At 56.5% G+C, this 24,790-nt stretch overlaps 5 protein-coding genes across 5 annotated transcripts; 2 read left to right on the forward strand and 3 right to left on the reverse strand.

The window, feature by feature from the left end:
- Positions 1 to 92: 92 nt before the first annotated feature.
- On the reverse strand, positions 93 to 1,352 carry B0I36DRAFT_240167 (uncharacterized protein; the record flags this gene model as incomplete). The annotated part of the gene is made up of 2 exons (XM_046149742.1): positions 93 to 544; positions 722 to 1,352. The coding sequence occupies 2 exons, from the start codon at positions 1,350 to 1,352 to the stop codon at positions 93 to 95; spliced, it is 1,083 nt and encodes a 360-aa protein (XP_046015695.1).
- A 2,657-nt stretch (positions 1,353 to 4,009) lies between these two features.
- Positions 4,010 to 5,823, reverse strand: B0I36DRAFT_318709 (pyridoxamine 5'-phosphate oxidase-domain-containing protein). The gene has a single exon (XM_046153327.1). It carries the CDS (start codon positions 5,539 to 5,541, stop codon positions 4,294 to 4,296), a length of 1,248 nt encoding a protein of 415 aa, XP_046015696.1. The 5' UTR covers positions 5,542 to 5,823; the 3' UTR covers positions 4,010 to 4,293.
- Positions 5,824 to 6,752: 929 nt separating this feature from the next.
- On the reverse strand, positions 6,753 to 13,653 carry B0I36DRAFT_360945 (uncharacterized protein; the record flags this gene model as incomplete). Its single annotated transcript, XM_046158413.1, has 4 exons — positions 6,753 to 6,809; positions 6,863 to 10,433; positions 10,485 to 12,975; positions 13,032 to 13,653. The coding sequence occupies 4 exons, from the start codon at positions 13,651 to 13,653 to the stop codon at positions 6,753 to 6,755; spliced, it is 6,741 nt and encodes a 2,246-aa protein (XP_046015697.1).
- Positions 13,654 to 17,332: 3,679 nt separating this feature from the next.
- Positions 17,333 to 21,130, forward strand: B0I36DRAFT_238609 (uncharacterized protein; the record flags this gene model as incomplete). Its single annotated transcript, XM_046149626.1, has 4 exons — positions 17,333 to 17,657; positions 17,745 to 19,041; positions 19,093 to 19,164; positions 19,219 to 21,130. The coding sequence occupies 4 exons, from the start codon at positions 17,333 to 17,335 to the stop codon at positions 21,128 to 21,130; spliced, it is 3,606 nt and encodes a 1,201-aa protein (XP_046015698.1).
- A 1,088-nt stretch (positions 21,131 to 22,218) lies between these two features.
- Positions 22,219 to 24,063, forward strand: B0I36DRAFT_94610 (uncharacterized protein). The gene is made up of 2 exons (XM_046163630.1): positions 22,219 to 22,562; positions 22,642 to 24,063. Exons 1-2 carry the CDS (start codon positions 22,413 to 22,415, stop codon positions 24,001 to 24,003), a joined length of 1,512 nt encoding a protein of 503 aa, XP_046015699.1. The 5' UTR covers positions 22,219 to 22,412; the 3' UTR covers positions 24,004 to 24,063.
- The last annotated feature ends 727 nt before the right edge of the window (positions 24,064 to 24,790 follow it).

Consider the following 24,790-nt stretch of genomic DNA (forward strand, 5'->3'; position numbering starts at 1 on the left):
TTTTCGATGGCCATGGAAACCCCACGCTTTCGTGCCGAACCAACGCGCACATATTTCATGGTTTTGGCTGGATATTGATCATCATGGGCTGCTCATCTCACCATGACCACTGTCGTGGCCGCTATCGTGGCTGGTCTCATGTTTCGACTTGTCTGGCTCTGGCATTGGGGCATCTGCGGTAGATCCTTGGTCAGCTTGCGTGCTGTCCAGTTCAAAGAGAGAAATCCCTTGGCGAGGATGTACGCACCGTCGTCCCGCCGCATAATTATGGGCCGGTATACCCTTGGCGTGGCTTCGACGGAATTCTGTTCGCTCCCAACGCCATCACCGGCTTTCCCTTGCGCCAGCTGTTTCGTAGCGCTTTCGCCAGTTGCGGCGAGGCGGGCTCTTATCTTCTTCACTTGCTCGGTACAGTCACCCTCGCGGAGAAATTGGTGTGCTGCTTGCTCACAAGCACTTTGCACAAACTCCAAGCCTTTATCAAGCTGATCATAGATATCCCCGGCGCCTGGCGGTCCTCCCCGTCCGCCCATTATGCCGCGACCTGTGGCCATGCCGGCCCGAGGTACCATCCCAGCGGGGCTGCGAGACATTGCCAGGCGGGTAGTATGGTTCATGTGCCGCGCTGCAAGAAATCGCTGTCTGAGTTCTTCTGGACTCTCATCGTTGCCATCAGTAGGGTCCTTCTTGTCTGACAGCTTCGTGTCTGCTGCGACGATACAATTGCCAGCGACGAGCCCTTTGCCGTCATCATCATCTCCATCTTCGTCTTCGTCGTCAGGAAATTCGAGCTCTGCCATGCGCTTAATCTCTGCCACCTTTGCCGCCATTTTGGCTTTGCGCATGAGATTGCGGGACGCCGACACGAACTTGACGAGCTCTTCGAAAAATGACTGGACCCAGCTGTCGTAGTACACTATGACCATCGTCTTGGAAAGGTACTTCCGAGCCACGTCCTGTGCGCTAAGCATCGACTCTGTCTTTTCTTTTCGGTGCACAACAGCCCGGGCTCGCCGCTTGGCAGTGGCGACGACTTCCTTCGTGTCATTTTGAGTTATTGATCTCACGTGTCGATTGGCTTCAGACCCGGTAACCGTGCTATTGGGCACCGGTGTGTCAGGCTTGTTACCTGGGGCTGGACTCTGAGCTGGGGATTCGACATCGTCGTCGCGGGGCCGGAGCGATTCGGTTGAGCCACGATTCCGCAGAGAGCGGGCCGAGGCTTGACTGCTTGTGCCGGCAAGTCTCGCAAGGTCGACCTGCCGCTTCTCGATTTGATCGTCGAGCTCGTCGAGCCGTTTCAGCCAATTGGGAATATTATCGACGAGAGTGCTCAGAGCATCTGCAGACATTCTGCTGGGCCAGCAGAACGCGCGGGACGACAGGCTGCGTCAGTCCTTATGGGAGTGCAATAATTGGTCGTGGTCCACGGTGTTGCCGATGTGCCTCGAGTTGACGTTACTGTCGAGCGGCAAAGTCGAGATGCCTCTGTGCGTTGGAAAGCGTGGGTTTTTCGTTCGCGGTGGGTCTTTGGTAGTGGGCTCGATTGGAGCTGAGAGTTGTGTACAAATGGAAGACCGTGCATGGAAGCGTGGGAATGGGCAGGGCGTGGTCGGCAGACTGGAATCCGAGCTGGTTGTCTCTGGAGTGGATGATGGCTGGAGAGACAAAAAGTTGAGGACGGCCATGTACATAGCATGTCATGGGGGAGGCTAGATGGCAGTGGATCGAAGCAGGGACCTCGGGCCTAATTATGGCGTCGAGTCTGGAGCGAGCTAGCTCTGGAAGGGCTGGCAGAGGGCGGAAGTGGAGTCCCGATGTCTCGTGGGAAAAACACACCGAAGCACACGGAGCAGGGGTTGGGGGCCCCGCCCTCGCAAGGGTGCCCATCCGACGGTTTCTACTCGCCCAACGATCAGCGGTGCTGGCTCCGGATGGTGGGGAGGAACGAGGAACCCCCCGGGACAGGAGAGGAGGATGGACACGACAGGGCTGTCTGGTGGTGAGGTGGTGGCCAGCCAGGTGAAATGTGAGGGCGAAGCCGGTCTGGTTTGATTGCCTACAGGGGCAGGAAAGGAGATAATCGGCGGCCGGACCAAGTGCCGCGAGAGATGTTGTCGAGAGGTTTGCGTCTCGGCTCAAGTGCTGAGTCTGGCAGCGGGCCGGGGAGTGCTGGGAGACAGAGCAGGGTTCAGACGCTTGCCGGCGGCAACGGTGGGCATGTGCTGGGCATGTCGATCAGAGCGTCATGCCCCCAAGGCGAGAGTTAATTAGCGTACGTTGTGAGGGCACACGACGAACCCGACTATGTACTGTGCTCATGGCCCCTTCCCCCCTGGATCGCTGGGTGTAACACAGCGGCCGCGAGCCTAACGAAGTTCCCTGTTGGGGCGGCATGCCGGCACGCCGCGTGCTCCTTGCGGCACTGCAGCCAGCCAAAGAGGCGGGAGAGAGAGAGAGAGAGAGAGAGCGGGCGCTGTCGTCGGTGACCTGAAGGATGAGAGTCTCGATGACGACGCGGTGCTATTGATGCTGGACAGTGATGGCCTCCCGTCCAGCTAGTGGCGGAAGCAGCCGCCGCGTCTGGAGCCCTGCGCTGTCAAGAGCCGCCAAGCACCAGGCGCGGGCCAAGAAGGCAATGGAAGTAGCGGAGAGGAGGAGCGGAGGCTCTGCCGGCCCGGGCGGGCCCTCCCCCCCCCCAATCCCAACTAGCGAACGTGTTGCAGCAGCTAGCGTGCGCTACTGCCGTTGCATCTCCAAAACACACACGGCAGCCGTTGCAGCAACCTTGGCCTTTGCATGCCGCTGCTGCTCTCCTCCGCCTCTTCAATGGTCGACGCCCGTGGCCATGCATGCATGCCATGGCTGCATAGGCCCATGCGTCCATGCATGACAGCTCACCGCGCAACGTTCGCCGCTGCGGATAAGGAGACCAGAGTCCGTCCCTCTCCGCTGATTCCTTGCTGCTCCTTGCTGAGCCCGCCCGCCCTGGCCTGGCCGCGTATTGCAACGGACGGTCGCCGGACGACAATCCTGTGCCCGGCGCAGCTTTCCTCAAACAGCATGTGCACAACCATCGAGATTGTCATCGGACGGACGGACGCCCCAATTGCGTACTGGTTGCGAGCCACCAACAACTTGTAAAACCTTGCTTCCGACAGTGGGCCCCTTCAGCTCGAGCTTCGTGTCCGGACCACCAAGTGACCAACAGAACCAGCAACCCCCAGCCTCCGAGATTCGACTTGTCTGTGAGGGCCCTGGACCTACGAAGCTCGACATCATGATCCCATCAATGATGCCTCGACGTCGTATCTGAGGTGCCTTGAGCTCACCGTCCTCTCCCCTAGGCGGACACGATAACGCATTTTTAGTACCGCCCGCAATGCTCCTGGGTAGTCAGAGCGGCCAGCCATGAGATGCCACCAGGGCGAGGTGCGCCTGGCCAATTTTGCAGTTGGCACCCACACGGGAGTTTCAAGGCTGGGCGGAGGAGAGGGAGCACGCCAACAATCGGCAGGGATACAAACCTTGCAGATGGCAAGGGATCCCCGCGCACAGGCTCGAGGATGGACGATTGCTGCATGCATCACGATGTCACATGCACTTCAGAGCATTTGACTAAAACATTACTGTAGTCGTCAAAGTCGAGCAGGCCTTGTGGGGTGAACGGCAGGCAGGGTTGGATGAGTCCAAGTGCCAGCCATAACGGCACCGTTTCTGCTTGGCTTCCTATGCTTCGACATTCCCTTATGGCGAGCTCTGGAGCCGCCCCATGTACTCTAACCCGTGGGTCAGACTAGGAGACATCGGCGCGAGATGGCTGACGGCACGATGTTATGTCATGTCATGTCACGCCCATCATGTTTGTGGTGATCCTCGCCAACAATGAGCCCTCGTATGGTAGTCTTAGGCCTTAAGATGGCGCCATGGCGAACGCCTCCTCTTGGCTGCCCGATGGAGACCCTTCCCAAAGTAGAAACGCCACGAATCTTCATGACGATTGTCTTGTTCTGTTGGTGATGAGGCGGCGCTCAATTGCATCCAATTATGGCTACCACTGGTGAAGTACGGGAGAAGAACACGCGGACAGTCATTGCTCTCATGGACGAGGTATCGATGGATGCCACGACCCAGGCATGAATTTGCGAGGTCAGTACCGCAAGTGAGCGCGCAGAGAGACACATCTAAGTACAGAGTGTGTTGGGTCGTGCCCGAGCGTGCTGTCATGCTGCCATCGTACTGCTCATGCTTTGTGTCCCTGCCGCAGCCAAGACTTTGACATATCATTTGTCATCATGGCCATACCTCGACCTTCTCCCATTCGCCTTCAACCTGCCCACCAGGAGACTTTGCCTGCCCGTCACTTCCCAGGAACGAATAGAACCACCGCCTACCCCTCGCGGGGTCGCTCAGATCGCAGCGATCTACAAACTCGGGCACGATGACGACGACGCGAAAGTTCTGCCGCGCCAGGTCATCCTTGACCAGGGAGTCGCCCTTCTGCCCGAGCTTGAGCCTCTCGTCGCCGACGGGCAAGTCGATGGGCTGTCCGCTGGGCGGGTTGCGCCAAGTCCCGCGCATCCCAGGGCTCAGATTTTCAAAGTGCGCGTAGATCTCACGGCGCACGCTCCACGGCTTGGTTGCCTCGCTGTTGCTGTTGCTGTTACTGCTGCTGCCGTCAACCGGGCGCATCCTCTCCAAGATGGTCTTGACCGTCTTCTTGCCTGCCTCGGAAGACGCCCCGTCAGCACCAGATGAAATGTCTCCGTCGTCAGCGTCCTCTGGCGCGAGCACGTATGCCCTCCCGCGCAGCCGCCACTGCACCATGCTGTCCTTGACCCAGAACATGGCCTCGACCGGGGCACCGCCGCCGCTGCCCACAACTTTCTCATCAGCCTTGGCCCCGCCAGCACCAGCAGCACCAGCACCGGCCCGGCCAGGTTCCGCATCCTCGTCGACCTCGACCCCAAAGAGCTCGGGCATCTTGTCCATCCTCACGTCCGTCGTGAACACGGGCAGGTCGCTGGTGAACACTCCCGCGGGGTTCCGCTCGGCCTCGTTCTTCGGGTTGACGGGCATGTCGGCCCACATGCCGCGGAAGACGCACGTCCGGACGCGAGGGGTGACTTCAACTTGCCCGCCGCTGCCTCCTCCGGCTGATGATCTTGATGATGTTGCGCCGCGGCCAGAGCGGACTTTCCGGATAGTAGACAGCGAGAACTCGGGCGACGGCATGGCGTCGACGTGCTCGAGGAACAGGTCCCGCCATGGCGCTGCCGCCCCCGCGGTTGCTGAAGAGGTGGACATGGTTCGTGTCCTGCTGGTGGTGCTGCGTTGTTGTTGTTGTTGGTGGTGGTGCGGCCGTGATAATCGTGTCCTATTACTACTACTCCCGCCGTTTCTGGGGGCCGTGTTGCTGCTGTTGTTGCCACCGGGTGTGCTGTTCCCGGGCGCGATCTGTCCTGCAATTTGCTTCACCCTCAAGGCTGTTGCCGATGAAGTACTTGGTGGTAGTGGTCGCGGCCGGATCAGACAAGACATGTAAGCCCTTCGTCTCACGGCAATAGTCCCACGGCAATAGGCACTGCTTGTATAGCCAGAGGAATCGCGGCGAGCAATCAGGTCTCACCAGATAGTCCGGTGAATTGGTGTAAAATGATGACTCTCCGGAATCACAGCTTAAGAGGTACGAGGGGTGAAGTAAGCGCTAACTGTTGGATCGCGGAGGTCGCGCAGACAACAAGGAAAGCGGACGGCAGGCGGAGACGGGACAATTGTACATCTGCAATGATTCATGATTGCGGGCCGGTCCGGTGGGGAAGGCGGCGGTGGTCTGGATTAACGATGGTGTCACCTGCTGGTACTGGCGGGAGCTGACCAATCAGACCCGTCGACATCATTTACTTATTGCTACCGTTGCTTGTGGTTGCAGGCAGACAAGATGAGCTCGAAATCTAAAGCGAATGTGAAATGAGAGCCAAGCGCATTTCCATGACGGCGGAAAACCAGACATAATCAGGATCTAGCATTGAACTCAGGTCCGGATTCGAACATCGCATGTATAATCAGTCCTGGCCTGCTTCGCGCAACCCCAGCAAATGGTCAAGCAGAGAGAACTGAAGTTGACACCAGTCCCAAGAACATATCAAGTCCAATCAAGGCGTTGTGATATCCAGGTGATTGACAGTCAACCAAAAGCAGGAATATTTTGATTCCGGGGTATCTACGCAAAGCCCACCAAAAAAACGCCAGACCAATCCAGGTCGAGCCAAATCAAGCCAGACCCGACGCAACCAAATCCAGCCCAAATCTCAAAATCAAAATGAAATAACTCCCCTCCAAAATGAAAACATACGCCAGATATGCATACAGATCGTAAAAACACGGTACATAGTACACGCGTACAAAACGTATACAAGCCCCCTTCGAACGTCAAATACATACGTCATCGACGGACGTATCCAAACACATACGAAGTACGTATGGAATGGAATGGTTGACGACATTTACAGGGTTTTTGTCATCACGTCATACGGAAGCTGGCAAGGCTCCCTTAGTGTGCTTGTCTAAGCAACATATTCCTATCTATAGAGCCCCCGTGAAACGCCAAAGAAATCAAACTCGCCGATAGTTTTTTGGTGGCCGTCGTCGACCGAGAAAAGCAGAAAAGTACGCCGTGACCTGGGGGCGAGGTCTATGTATGTAAGTAATAGAAGTGCACACGAAAGTGTGTGCAAATCTGTCGAAAACATCTAGTGGGACATGACAAGAGCCAGCAAAGCCATGCGGCAGTAAAGACCATAACGCATCTAAAAACGGTGTTAGTTTCCGTTGAGACCATGGCAGCAGTTACCAGACTTACCTGTCTAAAGTACGCAGCACGCTGATCGTAATCAACCTCCTCCGCAACCTCATCGTTCCTAGGCAGAGGGTGCAGCACGCACATGCTCTGCTTCGCGTCCTTGAGGGTGGCATTGTCGATCCTGTACGAGTTCTTGACCTTCTCAAACTCCTCGAGAGAGGGGAAGCGCTCCTTCTGCACACGAGTGCAGTAGAGAACATCGCTTCTAGCGACTATTTCGGGTGTGAGCTCTTCCGACTCGCAGAGGAACTGACCGCTGGAGACCAGCAGCTCGCGGACCTCGGCCGGAAGGGCAAGCGCCTTGGGCGAGACGAGCTGAACCTTGACGCCGTAGTGCTGCAGCAGGTAGACCAGCGAGTGGACAGGACGGCCGTAGAGAAGGTCACCAACGAAAGTGATAGTCAGGCCCTGGATGGTTCCAAGCTCCTCACGGATGGTGAACAAGTCCAAGAAGGCCTGAGTGGGGTGCTCCATACTACCGTTACCGCCGTTGATGACGGGAACGGGGCTGAACTTCTGAGCAACCTTGACGCAGGTCTCCTCGGGGTGGCGAAGCACCACAGCATCACCATAGCATGCCAGTGTGCGCAGAGTATCCTGCAGTGTCTCGCCCTTCTGCACAGATGAGGTCGAGGTAGAGATGGCAATCGTGCGCCCACCAAGGCGCTGCATGGCAGCATCGAACGAAGCCGAAGTGCGGGTGGACGGCTCGTAGAACAACGTGCACATGACACGACCACGGAGGGTGTTCAGAACACCCTCACGATCAACACCAAGACGCATCTCCTGAGCGACGGTGAAGAGCAAATGCAGATCCGCTCTTGAGTACTGCTTGACTGACAACACGTGGGCCTGCTTGAAGGAGGAGTGTTGGGCCAGCAGGTCGTTGAGGCGCGAAGTCGAAAGGTGCACAGGTGTAGTCAAGCTCAGCTCCTCCGTGGCGATAGGGCTTCTCAAACTCTGTCGCAGGCCACCAACAAGACCGTCATGAACCTTGGGCCTGGTGCTAAGCTGCTGCTGGCTCATGGACTGGCGACGGTCACGGCCAGAATCCGGAGTGAAGGACAAAGGAGGAATCTGAGCCTTCATGGGCGGTGAGAGAGGAGCAGCAGTGCGCCGGTGAGAGGACATGTCCTGACCCATGGCAGAGATGGGCAGGGCCTTGCCGTCGAGGCAGACAGTCTTGTTCTCGAAAGTGACCCGCTGAACCGCGCCACGCAGGATGCGGCCAGTGAAAGGCGACCAGTGAGCCTTGGGTGCCAGCGCGTATGCGCGGTCAACCTCGACCTCAATGGAAGTGCCAACCTGCTCATGGAGCTCGAAGATCTGCTTCGGGTTGTCGTACAGGCGCAGCTTGATATCATCAATGGTGAGCTTACCCTCTGTGACAGAAGTCAAGAGCAGAGGCAGAGCCTCTGCAACACCTGCCGCAGGATCAATGCTCTGAGCACCAGTCTTGCCCTGCATGGTGCGAGCCAGCTGGTAAGGCAAGCTGCCAACAGAGAAGACATCAATGGTGGCAAGGTGCTCCCAGAGGGCCGCCTGATCCTCGGCAGTTGGCAGCGCCTTGCACTCAGGGTACTGCTCGCGGGTAAGATAGAGAGAGTAGATCGAGACATCGCAGGTGGCAGCCAGACCCTTGAGCTTGCTGAGCGCAATCAACTTGATGTCGTCCTTGCCAGTCACGTTGGTGACGTGGATCTTGCGGTTGTGCAGACTTGCGAGGAGCAAGATGGAGGCAAGGTCGGTGGTGTTGGCATCCGTGACGATGGGCTTGTCAGAAGGCCACGAGTCGAAGTGTGCGATGACAGCAGCAACCTTGCTGATATTGTCAGAGAAGTGGTTGAAGGGAACGAAAAGCGAAGCCACCTCGTGAGCCACCTGGCTGACCTGATCAGCATTGTCCGAAGTAGCAGTGACGGAGTAGTTGAAGTCGCAGAATCCTCCGCGCTTAGTGAGTTGCTGAGCGAGCTTGAGGGTTCGGGCATCGGTGATGGCTCCCTCAGCACCAACGGGCAGGATACGGACCATGCTGAAACCAGAGGCAATGGATGCCTTGGTGACAGTCTGAAGGTCATGGCTGCCCTGGCTGACGATGCCAGGCACGAAAGCTGCGACGTTGATAAGACCGGGCAGCGTAACCGTGCGGTGACTTGTCTGGTAGTCGCGGTTGCTGACCTCCAGATCAAAGTGCCGCGCAATGGCCTCGATGAGGATCTTGGCGTTCTTGACGTTCGTGACAAGGGGCACCTGGTAGTCGACAGCCATGCGGCGAGTCTGGTAACCCTTGCTCATGTAGTTGGCGGGTCTGCGGTATCTGTTGCTCGACGGCAAGTTGATGTACAGGTCAATCATGTTGTTTGCCAAGTGCTGAGACAGGGAGAACTCGGATCTCTGCTCATCCTCTTCCTTGCCGAGGACCTCCAAGAACTGAACTGGGATGTTGTGCTCCTGCAGGAAATCGGCGGTACCGGCCGTTGCAAAGAGTTTGTAACCGAGTCTCTGCAGCTTCTGCACGGAAGGCAGCATCTCCTTCTTGTCCTTGTACGAGCCGATAGACAGGAGAACATTGCTCTTAGGCATCTTGAATCCGGTGGAGATGAGACCCTTGAGATAAGCCTCGTACTTGTCAGCACCAAAGCAGGCGACCTCGCCAGTGGAAGCCATCTCGACACCAAGAACAGGATCAGCGCCTGAAAGACGCGAGAAACTGAACTGGGGAACCTTGACACCGACGCAATCAGGAGGGATTGTGGTGGGTGGGTAGGCTGTGTAGGGTAGATCCATGATGGCCTTGGTGGCAAGCTCAATGAGATCAACACCCATCGTCTTGGAGACGAAGGGGAACGAGCGAGAGGCGCGAACGTTACATTCAATGACCTTGATGTCATTGTCCTTGGCAATGAACTGGATGTTGAAAGGGCCGGTAACGTTCAGCTTGTCACCGATCTTCCGGGTAGCTTCCTCGATGCGCTTGATGGTGGTGGGCTCCAGATCCTGGGGAGGCAGGATGAGGGTAGCATCACCAGAGTGTACACCAGCGTTCTCGACGTGCTCAGAGACGAAGTGGCCGATGACTGTTCCGTCCTTGGCGACGGCGTCCATTTCGATTTCCTTGGCGTTCTCAATGTACTTTGTGATAACGACGGGATGGTCCTGCGAAACCTCGGCGGCCTGGGCCAAGTACGTCTGCAGATCGGCCTCGGAGTAGACAGTGTTCATGGCAGCTCCGGACAGGACGTAGGATGGCCGGACCAGGACGGGATACTCGACCTTGTTGCAGAAGGCCTTGGCTTCCTCGAAGCTGGTCAGCTCCTTCCATGTCGGCTGGTCCACACCAATGTCGTCGAGCATGCGAGAGAACTTGTAACGGTTCTCTGCACGGTCAATCATCTCGGGCGAAGTGCCAAGGATCTTAACTCCGGCACGGTGAAGGGGAAGAGCGATGTTGTTGGGGGTCTGTCCGCTCATGGCTCCCAGGACACCTTGGGAGCCCTCAACCTGATAGATATCCATGACAGTCTCGATCGTAATGTTGTCAAAGTACAGTCGGTCGGCCTCGTCGTAGTCACTAGGAAGTCGTCAGCTTGCGAAAAGAACAATGGCGATCAGGCACACTTACGTTGACAAAGTCTCCGGGTTGTGGTTAAGCATAACCGTCTTGTAGCCAGACTCTCGGAGAGTACGGATGGCCCTGACTGAACACCAGTCGAATTCGACGGAAGAACCAATTCTGTAGACACCAGATCCCAGCACCATGACACCATTGTCCTTGAACTCAATGTCGTGGGCAGAGGCATTGTAGGTTAGGTAGAGGTAGTTGGTGAAAGCCGGGAACTCGGCCGCGACGGTGTCGATCTGCTTGACAAAAGGTGTGATGCCAGCCTCAACGCGCATGCGGCGGACAGCAAGCTCGTTCGAGTCGAGGAACTTGGCGAGCTGGCGATCACTGAAACCAAGGCGCTTGCCTTGGAGGAGGAGGCCAGGCTGCTTGACAATGTCGGCCGTGCTCAGCTGCGACATCTGCTTGCCGAAATCGCTCAAGCCCTTGAGCTTGTTCAGGAACCATTTGTCGATGTTGGTGAGCTCCCAGATCCTGTCGACGCTATAGCCAGCGTGCATGGCATTGGCGATGGCGAAGAGACGCTGGTCAGACGGCGTCTGGAGCTCGTCATCGATGGACATGAGGGCAGGAGTCTCATTGAAGCCCAAGTTGTGGAAGTCGATACCGCGGATGGCCTTCTGGATAGCCTCCTCGAAGCTTCGGCCAATGCTCATGACCTCACCAACACTCTTCATGGAGGAACCGAGCTGGGTAGACACACGAGTGAACTTCTTCAGATCCCAGCGAGGCATCTTAACAACCACGTAATCGAGCGAGGGCTCAAAGCAGGCGCAGGTGACCTTGGTGACGCTGTTCTTGATGTCCTTGAGAGGGATGTTGAGACCCAGCTTAGCAGCGATGAACGCGAGCGGGTAACCAGTAGCCTTCGAGGCAAGTGCGGACGAACGCGACAGTCTGGCGTTGACCTCGATGATACAGTACTCCCTGGAGAACGGGTTGAGAGCATACTGGATGTTGCACTCGCCGACCACTCCGAGATGCCGAATGACATTGACGGCAGTGGTACGAAGCATATTGTAGTCCTCGTCGGACAACGTCTGCGACGGAGCGACAACAATGGAGTCACCGGTGTGGATACCGAGGGGGTCAAAGTTCTCCATGTTGCAAACAGTGATGCAGTTGTCCTGGGCGTCACGGACGACCTCGTACTCAATCTCCTTCCAGCCCTTCATGCTGCGCTCGATGAGCACCTGGGGACTGACAGCGAACGCCTTGTTGCAAAGAGCAAGCAATTCAGCCTCGTTGTTAGCGAAGCCACTGCCCAGGCCACCAAGGGCGTAAGCAGCGCGGACAATGACAGGGAAACCGATGTCCTTGACGACGTGGAGAGCCTCCTCAACGTTGTTGGCGGAGGCAGACTTGGCACACTTCTCGCCGATCGACTCCATGCTGCGAGCAAAGAGCTCGCGATCCTCTGTAGTGATGATGGTCTCGATGGGTGTGCCAAGGACCTTGACACCGAGCTCTTCGAACTCATCCTTGAGCTGGATACCAACCGAGAGCGCAGTCTGGCCACCGAAGGTAATGTAGATGGCATCGGGTCTCTCATACTGGATAACCTTGCGCACAAAATCGGCCGTGACAGGCAGAAAGTAGACCTTGTCAGCAAGACCCTTGGACGTCTGGATGGTGGCAATGTTGGGGTTGATGAGGACGGTGTAGATGCCTTCCTCCTTCAGCGCCTTGATAGCCTGACTGCCAGAATAGTCGAACTCGCCAGCCTGTCCAATACTGAGACCACCACTGCCGAGGACAAGAACCTTGTTGACGTGCACCCGAGGGTGGGCGCGCTCGTTCTCCTCGATGGTGCCACCAGGGAACTTGACGGGGGCGTTTAGGAGCTTGGGATCCCTCGCGCACTCTGAGATTGTCTGAATGAAAACATCAAAGAGGAACTCGGTGTCACGGGGTCCAGGTGTGCTCTCAGGGTGGAATTGCACGCTGAAGTACGGCTTGCTCTTGTGCATGATACCCTCGTTGCTGCCATCGTTGGCGTTGACGAAGAGCTCGGCCCACTCAGATGGCAGGCTCGTAGCATCAACGGCGAAACCGTGGTTCTGAGAAGTGATGTGGCACTTTCCGGTGACCATGCTCGTGCAAGGAATGTTATGGCCGCGGTTACCAAACTTCATCTTGGTAGTCTTCGCGCCAGCGGCCTGGGCCACAAGCTGGTGTCCGAGACAGATACCGAAGACGGGAGTCTTGTTCGCCTCCAGCAGCTTCGCGATATGGGCAACGGGCTCCCGCATGACAGCGGGGTCACCAGGACCGTTGGAGATGAAGAGACCATCGTATTCGGAACCAGCCTGGGCAGAGAAGTCGTAGTCCCAAGGGCAGACCAAGACTTCGATGCCACGGCTGAGAAAGCACCGCAGCTGGTTGTTCTTCATGCCGACATCGAGACACAGGACTCGGAGAGGACGTCCAGAGGGATGCTTGAGCGCGGTTTCAGGCCGGGGCTTGTACAACTGAGGAGCCTTGATCGAAACTGTAGATCACCTGTTAGAGACGTTCTGGAAGATAAGATGGGCAAACTCGACTTACCCTCAGCAACCAAGTTCTTGGTGTTGGGGTTGTGCCATTCAATCTCCTCAAAGTAGGGCTTCCAGTCGCCCTTGATGCCGTTGCTAGCAACTGCGGTGCCGCTGACACCGTTTGCAGCAGGTTGCTTCTGCTGGAGCATGCGTCCCAGCATGCTACCCTCGTCTCGTATCCGCTCAGTGAGGTTTCTGGTGTCGACTCCGTACATGGCAGGCACGCCTTGTTCCTTAAGCCAAGTGCCAAGAGACGAGGTGGCTAAGAAGTGAGAGTAGTCCTCGCCGGCGTATGAGGCAACGACCAGACCAGCAATGTGGATCTGCGAAGCCTCAAAGTGAGCAGGACGGTCGCCCAGAAGCTCGTCCATAGCCTCGCGAGAGGGGACACCGTAGTTGCCGACGAGAGGAAATGTGATGACGAGGATCTGTCCCCGGTACGACGGGTCGGTGATAGACTCTGGGTAGCCGACCATGCCAGTCTGGAAGACGAGCTCACCAGCAACGGTCTTGTTGGCACCGAAGCAGTAGCCCTGGTATGAAGAACCATCTTGCAGGTCGAGGCAGACGAGATGGTCGTCGTCGGATCCCGCGTTCCTTGCGGACGACGGGAGGTAGTGTGTCGCGGGCATATTGAATGAGGGGTAGATGCTACACTACCGCTTCGAACTCAATGACGGGTGACGGAAATGGTGGTTATGAACCAAAGAAGCTGCGTAGAGGTAGTCGCGGTTCGACAGCCTGAATACAGCGCCCAATTGGTTCCGGAGATTTTTGTTGAAGCTTGGTCGAGACAAACCCAACAACGAGTTCTCCAACTCTAGCCAGGGGCAGAGCTAATGGAAAACGGATGGAGAGCCGAGCTGGCGGCGGCAGCAAACAGGATATGGTCCCAGTTGCAATCGAGAGGGAGCGCAGCTAGAACCTATCTTGTGCCAGCGTGAAGAGTGCTGCTTCAAGAAGCTGAGGTCATGTCGAGAGAAGGAGAGGAGGAGAGAGAAGGAGGAAGGGGAGAGGAGGCCATCGACAGCGGCCGCTCCCTAGAAAAACTTTCGAGCCGCCAAATTTTTTTTCGATTGACGCTGTAGCTTGGAGGAGCTCCCCACGCCGCCCCCATGCATGCCGGTGCCCGGACCAGTAACATGGAGGGGCGTAAGGGCCGCGAGTGGGGCGCTGGAGGGGTTCGCAGGGCTGCGGTGGTTGCATGTGAAAGATTATGTGGCGCATCAGCCGTCATCAGCTTGGGCCATGGGTTCCTGGACGTCTCGTAACTCCTTGAGGGACGAGACGACGGAAACAGCTTAAGCAGGACTCACTACTGTTTAGACCCAGTAGTGAAGCCCTGTCGTCTTGTGGCATCGACGTGGGGATGAGTGGTGCGGAAGTCCTCCATCCAGCAGATTATGCTTCTTTGCTCAGAAGCAGAAAAGTGCTAGGCTGAACGATTCAGTTTAGAGTAGTGCTACCACGGCCTGAACACTCTAAAGGTCTCCCGAGATCACAAAAGCCGGCCACGGTGTGCGCCACTTGATCTTGATGCAACTCTAGCACGACTCACCGTCCAGGGCCCAGCCAATGAGCGCCTTTGATGCAAGGCTACTGATCACCGGGCCTGGCCTAGTCAGCCAGGTCCCGTCAGTGACAACTTTTTTCTGTGATGGGGAACGGACTCCAATCTTTGCGCGTCCACGAGTCGTTGTGGGAATTGATCTGCAGCAAGAGAGCTGTCACTGGGCTCTGGCCCTGGCGTTTTTTTCTTCTTCTTCTTCCCTCAATGCTGGCTTGAAGTGGGCGGGGTGCGCGTCTCTACGTCACAGGCTGTATGGATATCCACTATCGATAAGATCATCGAGCGATAAGCTTGTGATCCAGGCGTGCTGATAGGCAACGGACGGTTAGCTGCGGGCTCCTCTTCTCGCTTTTCCTGGCACAGGACTTCCATCCCAGGAGACACGGGTTTTATGGAGGAATAGCGGAGTGAAGAAGAAGTGAGTCGCCGGCGTCGTTGCCCTCCAGGTCAGACGCTCGTGGTTAGTTGAGATCGTATTGTAGGAAGCTTCCAAGCAGGGAATGTAGTTGATTCAATCGCTGCAGAATCCGATGTCTCAGCGCCGTCTGACATGTGGGATGACAATAATCCGTCAGACCTGCCAGCGCCCATGGGACTGATTGTCGGGAGAGTCAGCTTCGCCACGATAGCTGCTCAAGTGCCAAAGTCCAGCCCAGGGACCTGGCCAGGCCTAATGTCAGCAACCAGAAGCTCTCTAGATAGTCAGCCTCTCTCCATGTGACAATTTGGAGTTGTTTCGTGGGGAAGGACGACCGTAGCGTGGGGTTCGGAGATAGTCGATGCAACGCCAGGGGATGCTCGCTGGCCGCGCAGCCAATGAGCACTTGCAGCGGTTGGGGGTTGACCAGGATTCCAGACGCTCCGGATCCCTTGTTGCAGCCATCAGCTCTCATTTGACATGGCGGTGTGCGAAGCCAGGCGGCGATCTCCTCTTCCGAGTCTCAGCATGCCCGTGACAGGCGCGTAGACATGCACGGGGATGCCCGGGAGAAGCTGCTCATGCAGCAAGCAAGATTTCCCCAGAAAGACCCAAGATGTGAATCTCGGATGTGGGCGGCGGCTGCGTGTAGATGCGAAGAGCGCTTCAGCTGGGTGGGGACGCGCGAGGAGGGTGTACATGAGGATGGTCATGTGGCCGTCCAAGATTGTGGACAGGATCCAGTCCATGGTCGTGACGACATGATCGCCCACTGCGGAGCGTCAATGACCTCCGGTGTTCTGATGGCTTTGCGGCAATATTCACGTCGAGGTCGATGCGTCATTTCGTGGGCGTGAAGAAGGGGGGTTGTAGGCACAATTTCCCGCATTGTAGTCATCGAGGACGAACGTCGAGGGTAGGACAAGGGACAGGTCTCCCGAAGGGATGAGATCGCCAACCCGGATCTCACGAGGCTGCTGTACCATCCCGCGAATTCACTGGTTGGCGAGCCTGAAGCTTGTGCATGTGCAGACGCAGCTAGTGATGCTAGTGGCCGCATCCTGGAATGCCATCTGCCGCGGGACCCGCCAAATAGAAACAGACATCCCATCGAAGAGCTGCCATTCGCGACAAGGCGACCTCAAGTCCTATCTGAGCTGCTAGCTCGAAGTCTATTGCTCACATCACAGTCAGTTCAGGTCAGGCCAGGGAATAGTGGTTGGCACGTCGTTGTAAGCAACAACCACACAACAATGCGGCACGGGGGCTGTCTGACTTGAGAGGAGGGGCGCATGTCACATCGGGAGAGCCTCAGCCCGCTCGAGCATCCCCAATTTCCGGAGCACCACTTTGGCGCGTCCACCTCACGCATAGCACGCCGCAGCTCCCAAGCTTCCGGGCGCAGGTTGTTTTCACAGCTCGAGTGGAATGCTGTTTGGCAGACTCGCAGCTGCAATGCCTGGGCTCTGGTACTGACGAGACAATTACGCCTCAGAGACATTGGCCTGTCTGACAGTGGGTACAACTCCCCGCGGTCTCACCTGGAGGCTCGATCACGAGCGGTACACACCGACCCCCAGCACCATCAGGGCTGCTCCCGATCACGATCTGACCCAGGTCCGAAATGCCTGCTCTGCTGTCTCTACCTCACCAGGAGGCCGGGGGCGATAGGATACAGTGAGACACCTCGCCAGAGCCCAATACAAAATGAACGAAGGCCTTCAGTGAACACAAATACACACTTACGGCGCTTCGCCTCTGAACACAACGCGACCGTTCTTGAGGCATTCTCCCCATCATTGAGCCATGCTGCGATGCCACGGATAGTCTCGAGCTGCGAAGTGCGCATACCACCCCACCCATCCATTTCCTCATCCCTGCTGTGGCTAGGATCTCGAGCACTTGCAGCACAGTCGAGGTGGGACTTGTGGAACTCGATGCATGCACGAGCACGCCGTTAGATGCTGCTAGCCTGCCTGCCTCGCCTGCTCTGTCTGTCCACCCCCCTTATCGCCCAGCTGCCAACAACAACAAGAACCACCCGACCCCCGTGCGGCTTCAAGCTGTTTGGTTCCTGCTTCTACTTCCCCTGCACTTCCAGCCCTTGGGTTCACGGCAGTATCGTCGCCGACTGTCACGCCTTCACCGGCTTCCTGCGCAAGGCGCCGGCCAGCGACCACGACAATACATCCCGTGTCAATGTCGTTCAAGTAGAGACTAACACGGCGCGCATCCCGTCGCTTCGCCAAGCGCCACCTCAGCCATGGCGAGCATCACGCCGGCTAGAGAAGTCCTCTCCTCTCTGCTGCAGCCGCATCGGGCCATGCACTCCCAACGTGCCGACCAGAACGTGTTTCGCCTGAATGCAGACACGCCCTCGCCCGGGCCGGCAACCAGAGCACAGTACAACGAACATCGCCACGCCACGGCCGACTTCACCACGGAGGCCGACGACGACGACGACGAGGATGATGAGGATGATGAGGACGCCGAAGCAAACGTAGGACAGGTCAATGAGCAAGATGGACACGACCGGCGAGGACGCAGTGGTGGAATCCCACGACTTCGGCCGGCCTATTTCCACAACAGCCACGAGGGGCGGCGCAGTTCGAGAGACCTGCTGCCGCTCTTCTCAGCTAGTCATCTAGGTACGGTATCCGATGAGCCCGGTGGGCTGCTTCAAAGCGTGCAGGCGTTGTATGCTAATTGTTGTTGTTGTTGTTGTTCACGTATAGATGCGTTACCAGTCTACAGCATTGTGCATGCCATCCGAATCATTGTCCAGACTCGAACCGAGACGACACTCACATGGGACCAGATTCGATCCCCGCAAGTCTCGCAATTTCTCATCAAGCCTATGCAGCAGCAGATCCGCACCCAGCATTTCAACCGGGCGACCTTATATGCGCTCATGGCCAACTCCCTGCAGTTTGCCAAGGAGGCGCAGCTCTACCCAGGTAATGCTGGTGTCAGCGGTACGCGGGCTCAAGTCTGTGAAGTCCTCGCACTTCGACTCTTGAAGGAGTACAGCACGCGGGAGCTCATTGACGCCCTCTCATACGACTTCTACCCGTTGCAGGGCGTTCCTGACTGGCCCGCAACTCCCGGCCAACGCAGTGCAGACAAGGCGCGACCGCCCACAGCTCGGTCTTCGACATTTGAGGTTGCCATCCGAGCTTCAGCCAAGCACTTTCTATCTCATCCCCTTGTTGTACAGCAGCTTGAGGCAATCTGGAATGGTGCCATATGCTTTTATTCTTCTCAGGACAGCTTGCACCGGAAGCCACCGCTCAGTCAGACGAATTCGAGCAGCCAGCAGAGCCGGCCTGTCGATTCGCGGACACCGTTGCTTACCTTCAATGTCCCGAAGGAACAGCGAGAAACTCTCCCCGTCCATGAGGCACCCGTAAGACGGACAGTCTCCCTCTATGATCCTCGGAACGCCTCTCTCTTCAAGCTGTCTAGATTGAGAGTGCCTCGATACCGACAATTCCTCTCCACAGCATCCTTATTCATTCTCATCTGCCTCTTCATTGCCGTTCTGATACAGCGTCCAGCCCAGATCAGCTTGCTGGAGCTGATATTTTGGTTTTGGAGTGCGGGTTTCATGCTCGACGAAGTCGTAGGATTCAACGAGCAGGGCTTCTCGCTATACATCATGAGCTTTTGGAATGTCTTTGACCTAGGGATACTCCTGCTCTTGGTCATATACTACTGCATGCGCGCATACGGCGTTTTCCTCATCGACTCACAAGACTGGAACGACATGGCCTTTGACGTTCTGGCGGCCAACGCTATCCTTCTCTTGCCTCGCATTTTCAGCGTGCTTGACCACTATCCGTACTTTTCACAGCTTTTGATCGCTATGCGGCTCATGGCAGTCGACCTTGCCGCAGTTTTCGTCCTCATCGTCATGAGCTGTTCTGGATTCTTCGTATTCTTTACCTTTTCTCGCAACAACAACAACGCTGCCGATGTCGGATACAGAATCTTTCAGATTCTGATGGGGTTTACACCTGCTGCCTGGGACGCGTAAGTGGCATTGTAACAAGATCGTTTTTGATCCTGCTGACCATACCATAGATGGGACGAGGCTGATGCACTAGGCAAGGCACTGCTCGTCATCTTCTTAATCATCTGTCACTTTGTCATTGTGTAAGGAATTTGCCGTCAGCTCGTCTTGCAGTCTGCAGCGCTAACAGTACATAGGACTGTCTTAATCACCGTCCTTACGAATTCATTCATGAGGATTGCTTCCAATGCGAAAGAAGAGCACCAGTTTCTCTTCGCCATCAACACCATTTCCATGGTCAAGAATGATTCCCTGTTTTCGTACATCGCGCCATCGAACATCCTTGCTTGGATGCTTATGCCTCTGAGATACGTGATGCCAATCCGACAGTTCGTCATGCTGAACCGCAACGTCATCAAGGCTACCCATTTCCCGCTACTGTTCGGGATTTTCTTCTATGAGAGATACTTGCTCGCCTCTACCATCTACGAGCCTACTGATCTCGTCGATAACCACACCAGGCGTGCCAGTAGGTATCGAGCCATGTTTGCCGACCCGATGAACCGTGGTGGGCTCTTTAGCCCGAACATTCGCGCACGCGAGGAATCCGTCGCTGGTATGCAGAAGGACAGGGCTTTGGAAGAGGTTTTCCGCAGACCACCCGACATGACTACATTGCGCAGTCAGAGGAGACAAGAGCGGCGGAAGACTCAGACCGCCATCAGGAACTGGATGGACCAAAATGACGAGATGGGTGATACAATTTCTCACTGGCCGACAATCGACACTCGCCGGAGTATCTCACAACGTCGTCTCAGCTTGACCCGCGACATGCCTCGTGGTGCACGACACTTGTCGGACGTCAGGTCAACTGCAAGCGATCCCGCCGATTTGATATCAAACAGCGGCTTCCCCTTCGGCACGTTCCGTGAGACGCTTGAGCGTCAGAATGCGCAGCAGGAGTCTGACAAAGACCACACTGATGCGGATGGCGATGATGAGCTTGTGACAAATGACGAGGACGAGGACGATCACCCAGACGAAAGTCAGTTTGCTGGCACGAACAACAGGAGCTCGCAAGACTACTTTTCCACGCCGTTGACTGCAAGGCGCACGGCTGTTGCTGCCCCGTCCTCAATGGCCTCCTCATTCAACCCTTCTGGGAAGGAGTCGTCGCCGCAAGCTCTGCAGCAAGCCCGCCGTGCTGGAATGCACAATCGGACGCTTTCAACCAATACAATCTTGTATGCACCACAGGAGTTCGGACGTCGCGGCCCAAGCCCGTCCTCAATCTCGGAGGAGCCGCCGGGTGCGCGGTCGAGACCACGAACTGCGAAGCTCATGACCACGATCGAATCTTCAGGACCAAGCGGCACCAGGTCCCCCCGGAAGACACAATACACGACCACCCCAACACGGCCCAAGCCAATACCTTCCAAATCTGTCCCTAACAGAAGCCATATGCCCCAGCTCGATTCTCGATTGAGGCGGCAAGTATCCTCCAGTGACATGGACATCAACTCTGAGATCGGCCTCGATGCGCACAACGACTTCGGGGCTGTACCGGCCTCCTTCGCAACACAAATGGCCATGGCAACGGGCCAGCTGAAGGGTCTCGGTCGAGGTTCTGCGGACGAGCGTGACAACGCCGACCGCATGAGCCGACTGGTCTTGGCGCGGATGAAGACGCTCGAGGAGGGACTCGCTGATGTGGCCAAGAACATGCGAGTTCTGCGAAGTGTAGTGCCTACTGCACAGAACTCTGGTGACGACGGCAGCCTGGATGGACTGAGCAGCGGAGTCGGAGGACCTGGACGGCAAAGAATCATCATCCCTGCTGCTAGCCATGGGGATAAACGCAAGTCTTGGACACAGCAGAAGCAGTACAGCAAGGGCGAGCGTAGCCGACCCACGACGGCAAAGACATCTGAAAAGTCTGGGAGTCGCGGCAGCACTGACGCGAACAAGTCTCCTGATCTTGAAGGTCGAAGGAAGAAGAGGACGGTCAAGGGCAAAGAGATTGCTCTGCAGTCTTCGTCAGATGACGAAAGTGGCTCAGACCACTTTGTTAGCCCGCGAATGACCTCGCGAAGAGGCTCATCGTTCTGAGCGCGGGCCCGTCAGCTGGGTTTGAAGGTATGGTGTCTGGACAGAAAGAGACCTGGGGACTGCCCCGAGGCGCTTGTGGCTTGGTCTTTCTACGCTGATGGGATTCGTTCTGGTATGCTTTCCTGGCGACCTTGATTTACGGCAGCATGGCATGGCGTGCATTTGATTTGTATCATCTCATGTGAGAACTGGTAGGCGGCAATTGTCCTAATAATGGAATTGAGATCATTGTTGTGGTTGCTGCAGTGCAGATACCGATCAGGGAATATCTATTCGCGTTCTGTACACCTCCGATAGTGACATGCTTCCATACCGTCCTTGCTCCGCCGATATCAGGAACACCTATACCTGGAAAGACTATCGCACTGCATGTCAAGGACACTCGTGCTTCGAAAGAGAGAGAAGAGAAACTTGGTTCTTTCCAGCGAGCACTTACACTGCCTGGTAGGGCTCGCCTTCGATTGCTCGTCGCAGCCTGCGTTATTACGTAATGCACAGCCCCCCTGCTCCGGCCAGCGACGTCAGGCGGAATCAGGGTCTGACGCAAGCCCAAAGAGCCAGAGGGAGGGCCTTGTGATCCCGTCATGCTGCTTGCCCTTTGTCCTCTGCATTCAATACCCCGATTCATTCTGCGTGCGTGCAAACAGGACCACGGACCTTTTACTGGCAAAGCGCGTTTCCCGCTTGCCTTTGTCCAATTACCCAACATTCACCACCGCAGCAAGAGACGCGTTTTCTTTCATCGTGGTCGCCGGAGCTGTTGGGGTCAATGATACAAGTGGCTCACGGGCGTCATTTCCAAGCATCCCCACTTTCGACATCGTGCGCACCAGGGCACCTGATTCACACACGATTGGTTCCGCGGACACACACGCATACACGGACACAGCTTGACCTCCTGCCTGACTGGGTGGGCATCGTTCATTCATAGGCGCCTTGCGATCACCCAAAGACTCACACGCATCAACACCTGCCTAAGGTCCACTGTGCGGTCTTCCCAAGCGACAGAGAGCTAGCCAGCTACCTACATCACCGCTACTCACCAGCTTAAACGGGGGAGGAAGTCCTCGGAGGCAATCTCCTTTCGTACATATCCCCACGCGATAAGCACGCCTGTGCCATTTCATCCAGGTGGAAATCAGTCACCCTGGCGTTCCGAGCACTCCGCGCAGCTGGCCTCGCAATAGGCCTGGGAGTCACCGCGCTCGCAGCCTACCAGCAGCACCAGCAAGAGAACGACAGCAGTAACAGCCAGAACAACCGCCGTGGCGGGAGGGGTAATATGTCCTCACGATTCGGTGGCGGGGGCCACCTAGACGCCACGTCTGGGCGCGAGGTGGTCTTCTGCCATGCCTGCGACCACGAGTGGTACAAGGACGAGCGTGGCGAGTCGCTGACCTGCCCGAGGTGCCACGGGGAGGCGACGGAGATTGTACGTGGATCTTTGTTGAAGAGCTAAGCAAGCATCATTATGTTAGAAACCGGTGGCTAACTTGTCCTTTTGTGTATAGGTCGATCCGCAGAACGATCCCAGGTCCATGAACGACGCTCAACCTGGCCAAGACTCAGATCCCGACGAAGCCGACATAGACGACTACCAGACTGGATTCTATGCCCGGCGCAACGTTTTCCGCGGCCCCGATCGCTTCCCTCCACCACCTTTCGGTCAACGCCCGCAACGAACGAATCCTGGCGATGGTGCGGATATCATCAGGAGCTTTACGGAACTGCTGGGGGATATTGGTGGTCCTGGCGGTGGTGGTACTGGTGGTGGTGGGGGATTTGGACCGCGCCCAGGACAACAAATTGGTGGACCACGCCGCGTCACTTATCAGAGATTCTCGGGGCCAAACTTCACGGGTGGAATAAGCAGCATCACCATTACGGCACCGGGAAGAGGTGGCAACGCACGAGAGCCGGGCTCTTTGGCTGGGGGTGATGCCGAGTTTCAGCGAGTTTTCGGGGACATCTTCCGCGGCCCTCCGTTAGACCACGACGGACATGATGAAGAGCACATGAGAGCAAACGCCGGAGGACAGAACCGACCCCTTGATCTGGCCACCGCCCTGAACCAGCTCTTTGCTAACCTACTCAACCCTCACGGCACCTATGGCGACGGGGTATACACTCAGGAAGCCCTCGACCGCATTATCACGAACCTCATGGAGGCGAACCCCCAATCCAACGCCCCAGCGCCTGCATCCGCAGAAGCGATAGAGTCGCTCACGAGAAAGCCGCTCGACGAGGCGACCCTGGGTCCAGAGCACACAGGCGAGTGCACGATTTGCATAGAGGACATGAAGCTCGGGGATATGGCGACGTTCCTGCCATGCAAGCACTGGTTCCACGAGGAGTGTGTCGTTCTGTGGCTCAAGGAGCACGCGACGTGCCCGATCTGCCGAGCCGCTATTGACGGTGAGGCTGCTGGCCGGCCGCAACAGCAAGCGACATCTTCGTCTGCACAAAGTGCCGCCAGTCCTTCGCACACTCAGCACCCACAGCAGCCATCACAGCCTCAACAGTCATTCGCGCCCTCGGTGCCGCCGGACTGGACGCGGCCGACGTGGTCGCAGACAACAAGCTTTGGTAACGCCAGCGGTTTTGGCGCCAGTGACAACATGTACGGCTCCCCATCCGAGCGTCGTCGGGCTTATCTGCGAGAACATGGATCTGCGCGGTTAGATGCTCTGAGAGATGCGGGCCAACGAGACCGCGAGCAGGAGCGATTGGACCGGCCGTCGGCATCTAGAGCTGCCAGTGGCAGCAGCAATAACAATTATGGAGATAATGGTGACGGCAGTAGTAGCACCGGGGGCGGCGGCGGCGGTCCGCTCAGTTGGCTTCGCGATCAATTCCGAGACAGACGGTCTTAAAAAGAGATATGCGGGCGATTCGTTTGGTTTCAAGGTACCTACTTCTTGGTGCTGTCGTGTGGGGTTTGGCGCTTAGCACAAGTCCTGAGGAGGTCTGCGCGGGCAATAAGAAGGCCTTTTCAAGTATTGAAGTACTCTACAGTAATGCAAGAGCGATGTTTGGCATAGTTTTCGAACAAGGGCTTGCAGAGGCTCTTCATGTCAGTTTCAACCCCGAGGGTGACTTCACATCTGTTTATGACTCGTGGCTCGTCGTGTCTGGGGGCCGTGACAGCCCCTTCCAGCTGTGGGGAGCGAGCGACAAAACCCCTTGCCACATTACGCTGGCTCCCTTGTCACCGGCACCTCCGGGGAATTAGATATTCTGGACGAGGGCTGTGATGCCGTATCTTGTGTTTCCAGAATTCAATTCTTGGAGGGGAAGTGGGAGATGTACGACTGCTCGCATTGGACAAACGATATCGCCGAGGCTGATGCACTTGATTTAGGTAAGTCCTCTTGAGAGTTGAGGTAATGCGTAGTGTCTTATCATCCGTGCCATCGGTCGTATCTCTGTGTAAGACACCTTTTTTCTCGTTGGCTTAGAGAAGGAGGTTTGCGAATTGGAGATAAGACAAAGGCATCGTTATCTGAAGATCTTCAAGCTGGGCAATGTGTCAAACGCGCTCTGTATGTGTATGTGCGTCCAGTTGCAGGCTTCCGGTATCTAAGGTTTCGTGCTACTCATGCCATCCATGATAACACGTTTTGTTGGCAGTTGTTGGGGATCGCGCTTGTTATCACGCCC

Source organism: Microdochium trichocladiopsis (genome assembly GCF_020744255.1).
Source record: "Microdochium trichocladiopsis strain MPI-CAGE-CH-0230 chromosome Unknown B0I36scaffold_3, whole genome shotgun sequence".
Taxonomy (NCBI): Eukaryota; Fungi; Ascomycota; class Sordariomycetes; order Xylariales; family Microdochiaceae; genus Microdochium; species Microdochium trichocladiopsis.

Coding starts and splice junctions, on each gene's coding strand:
- B0I36DRAFT_94610 (XM_046163630.1), top strand. CDS start 22,413: ATGTCCTCACGATTCGGTGGCGGGGGCCACCTAGACGCCACGTCTGGG. Junction 22,563..22,641: donor ACGGGGAGGCGACGGAGATT/GTACGTGGATCT, acceptor TTTTGTGTATAG/GTCGATCCGCAGAACGATCC.
- B0I36DRAFT_318709 (XM_046153327.1), bottom strand. CDS start 5,541: ATGTCTTGTCTGATCCGGCCGCGACCACTACCACCAAGTACTTCATCG.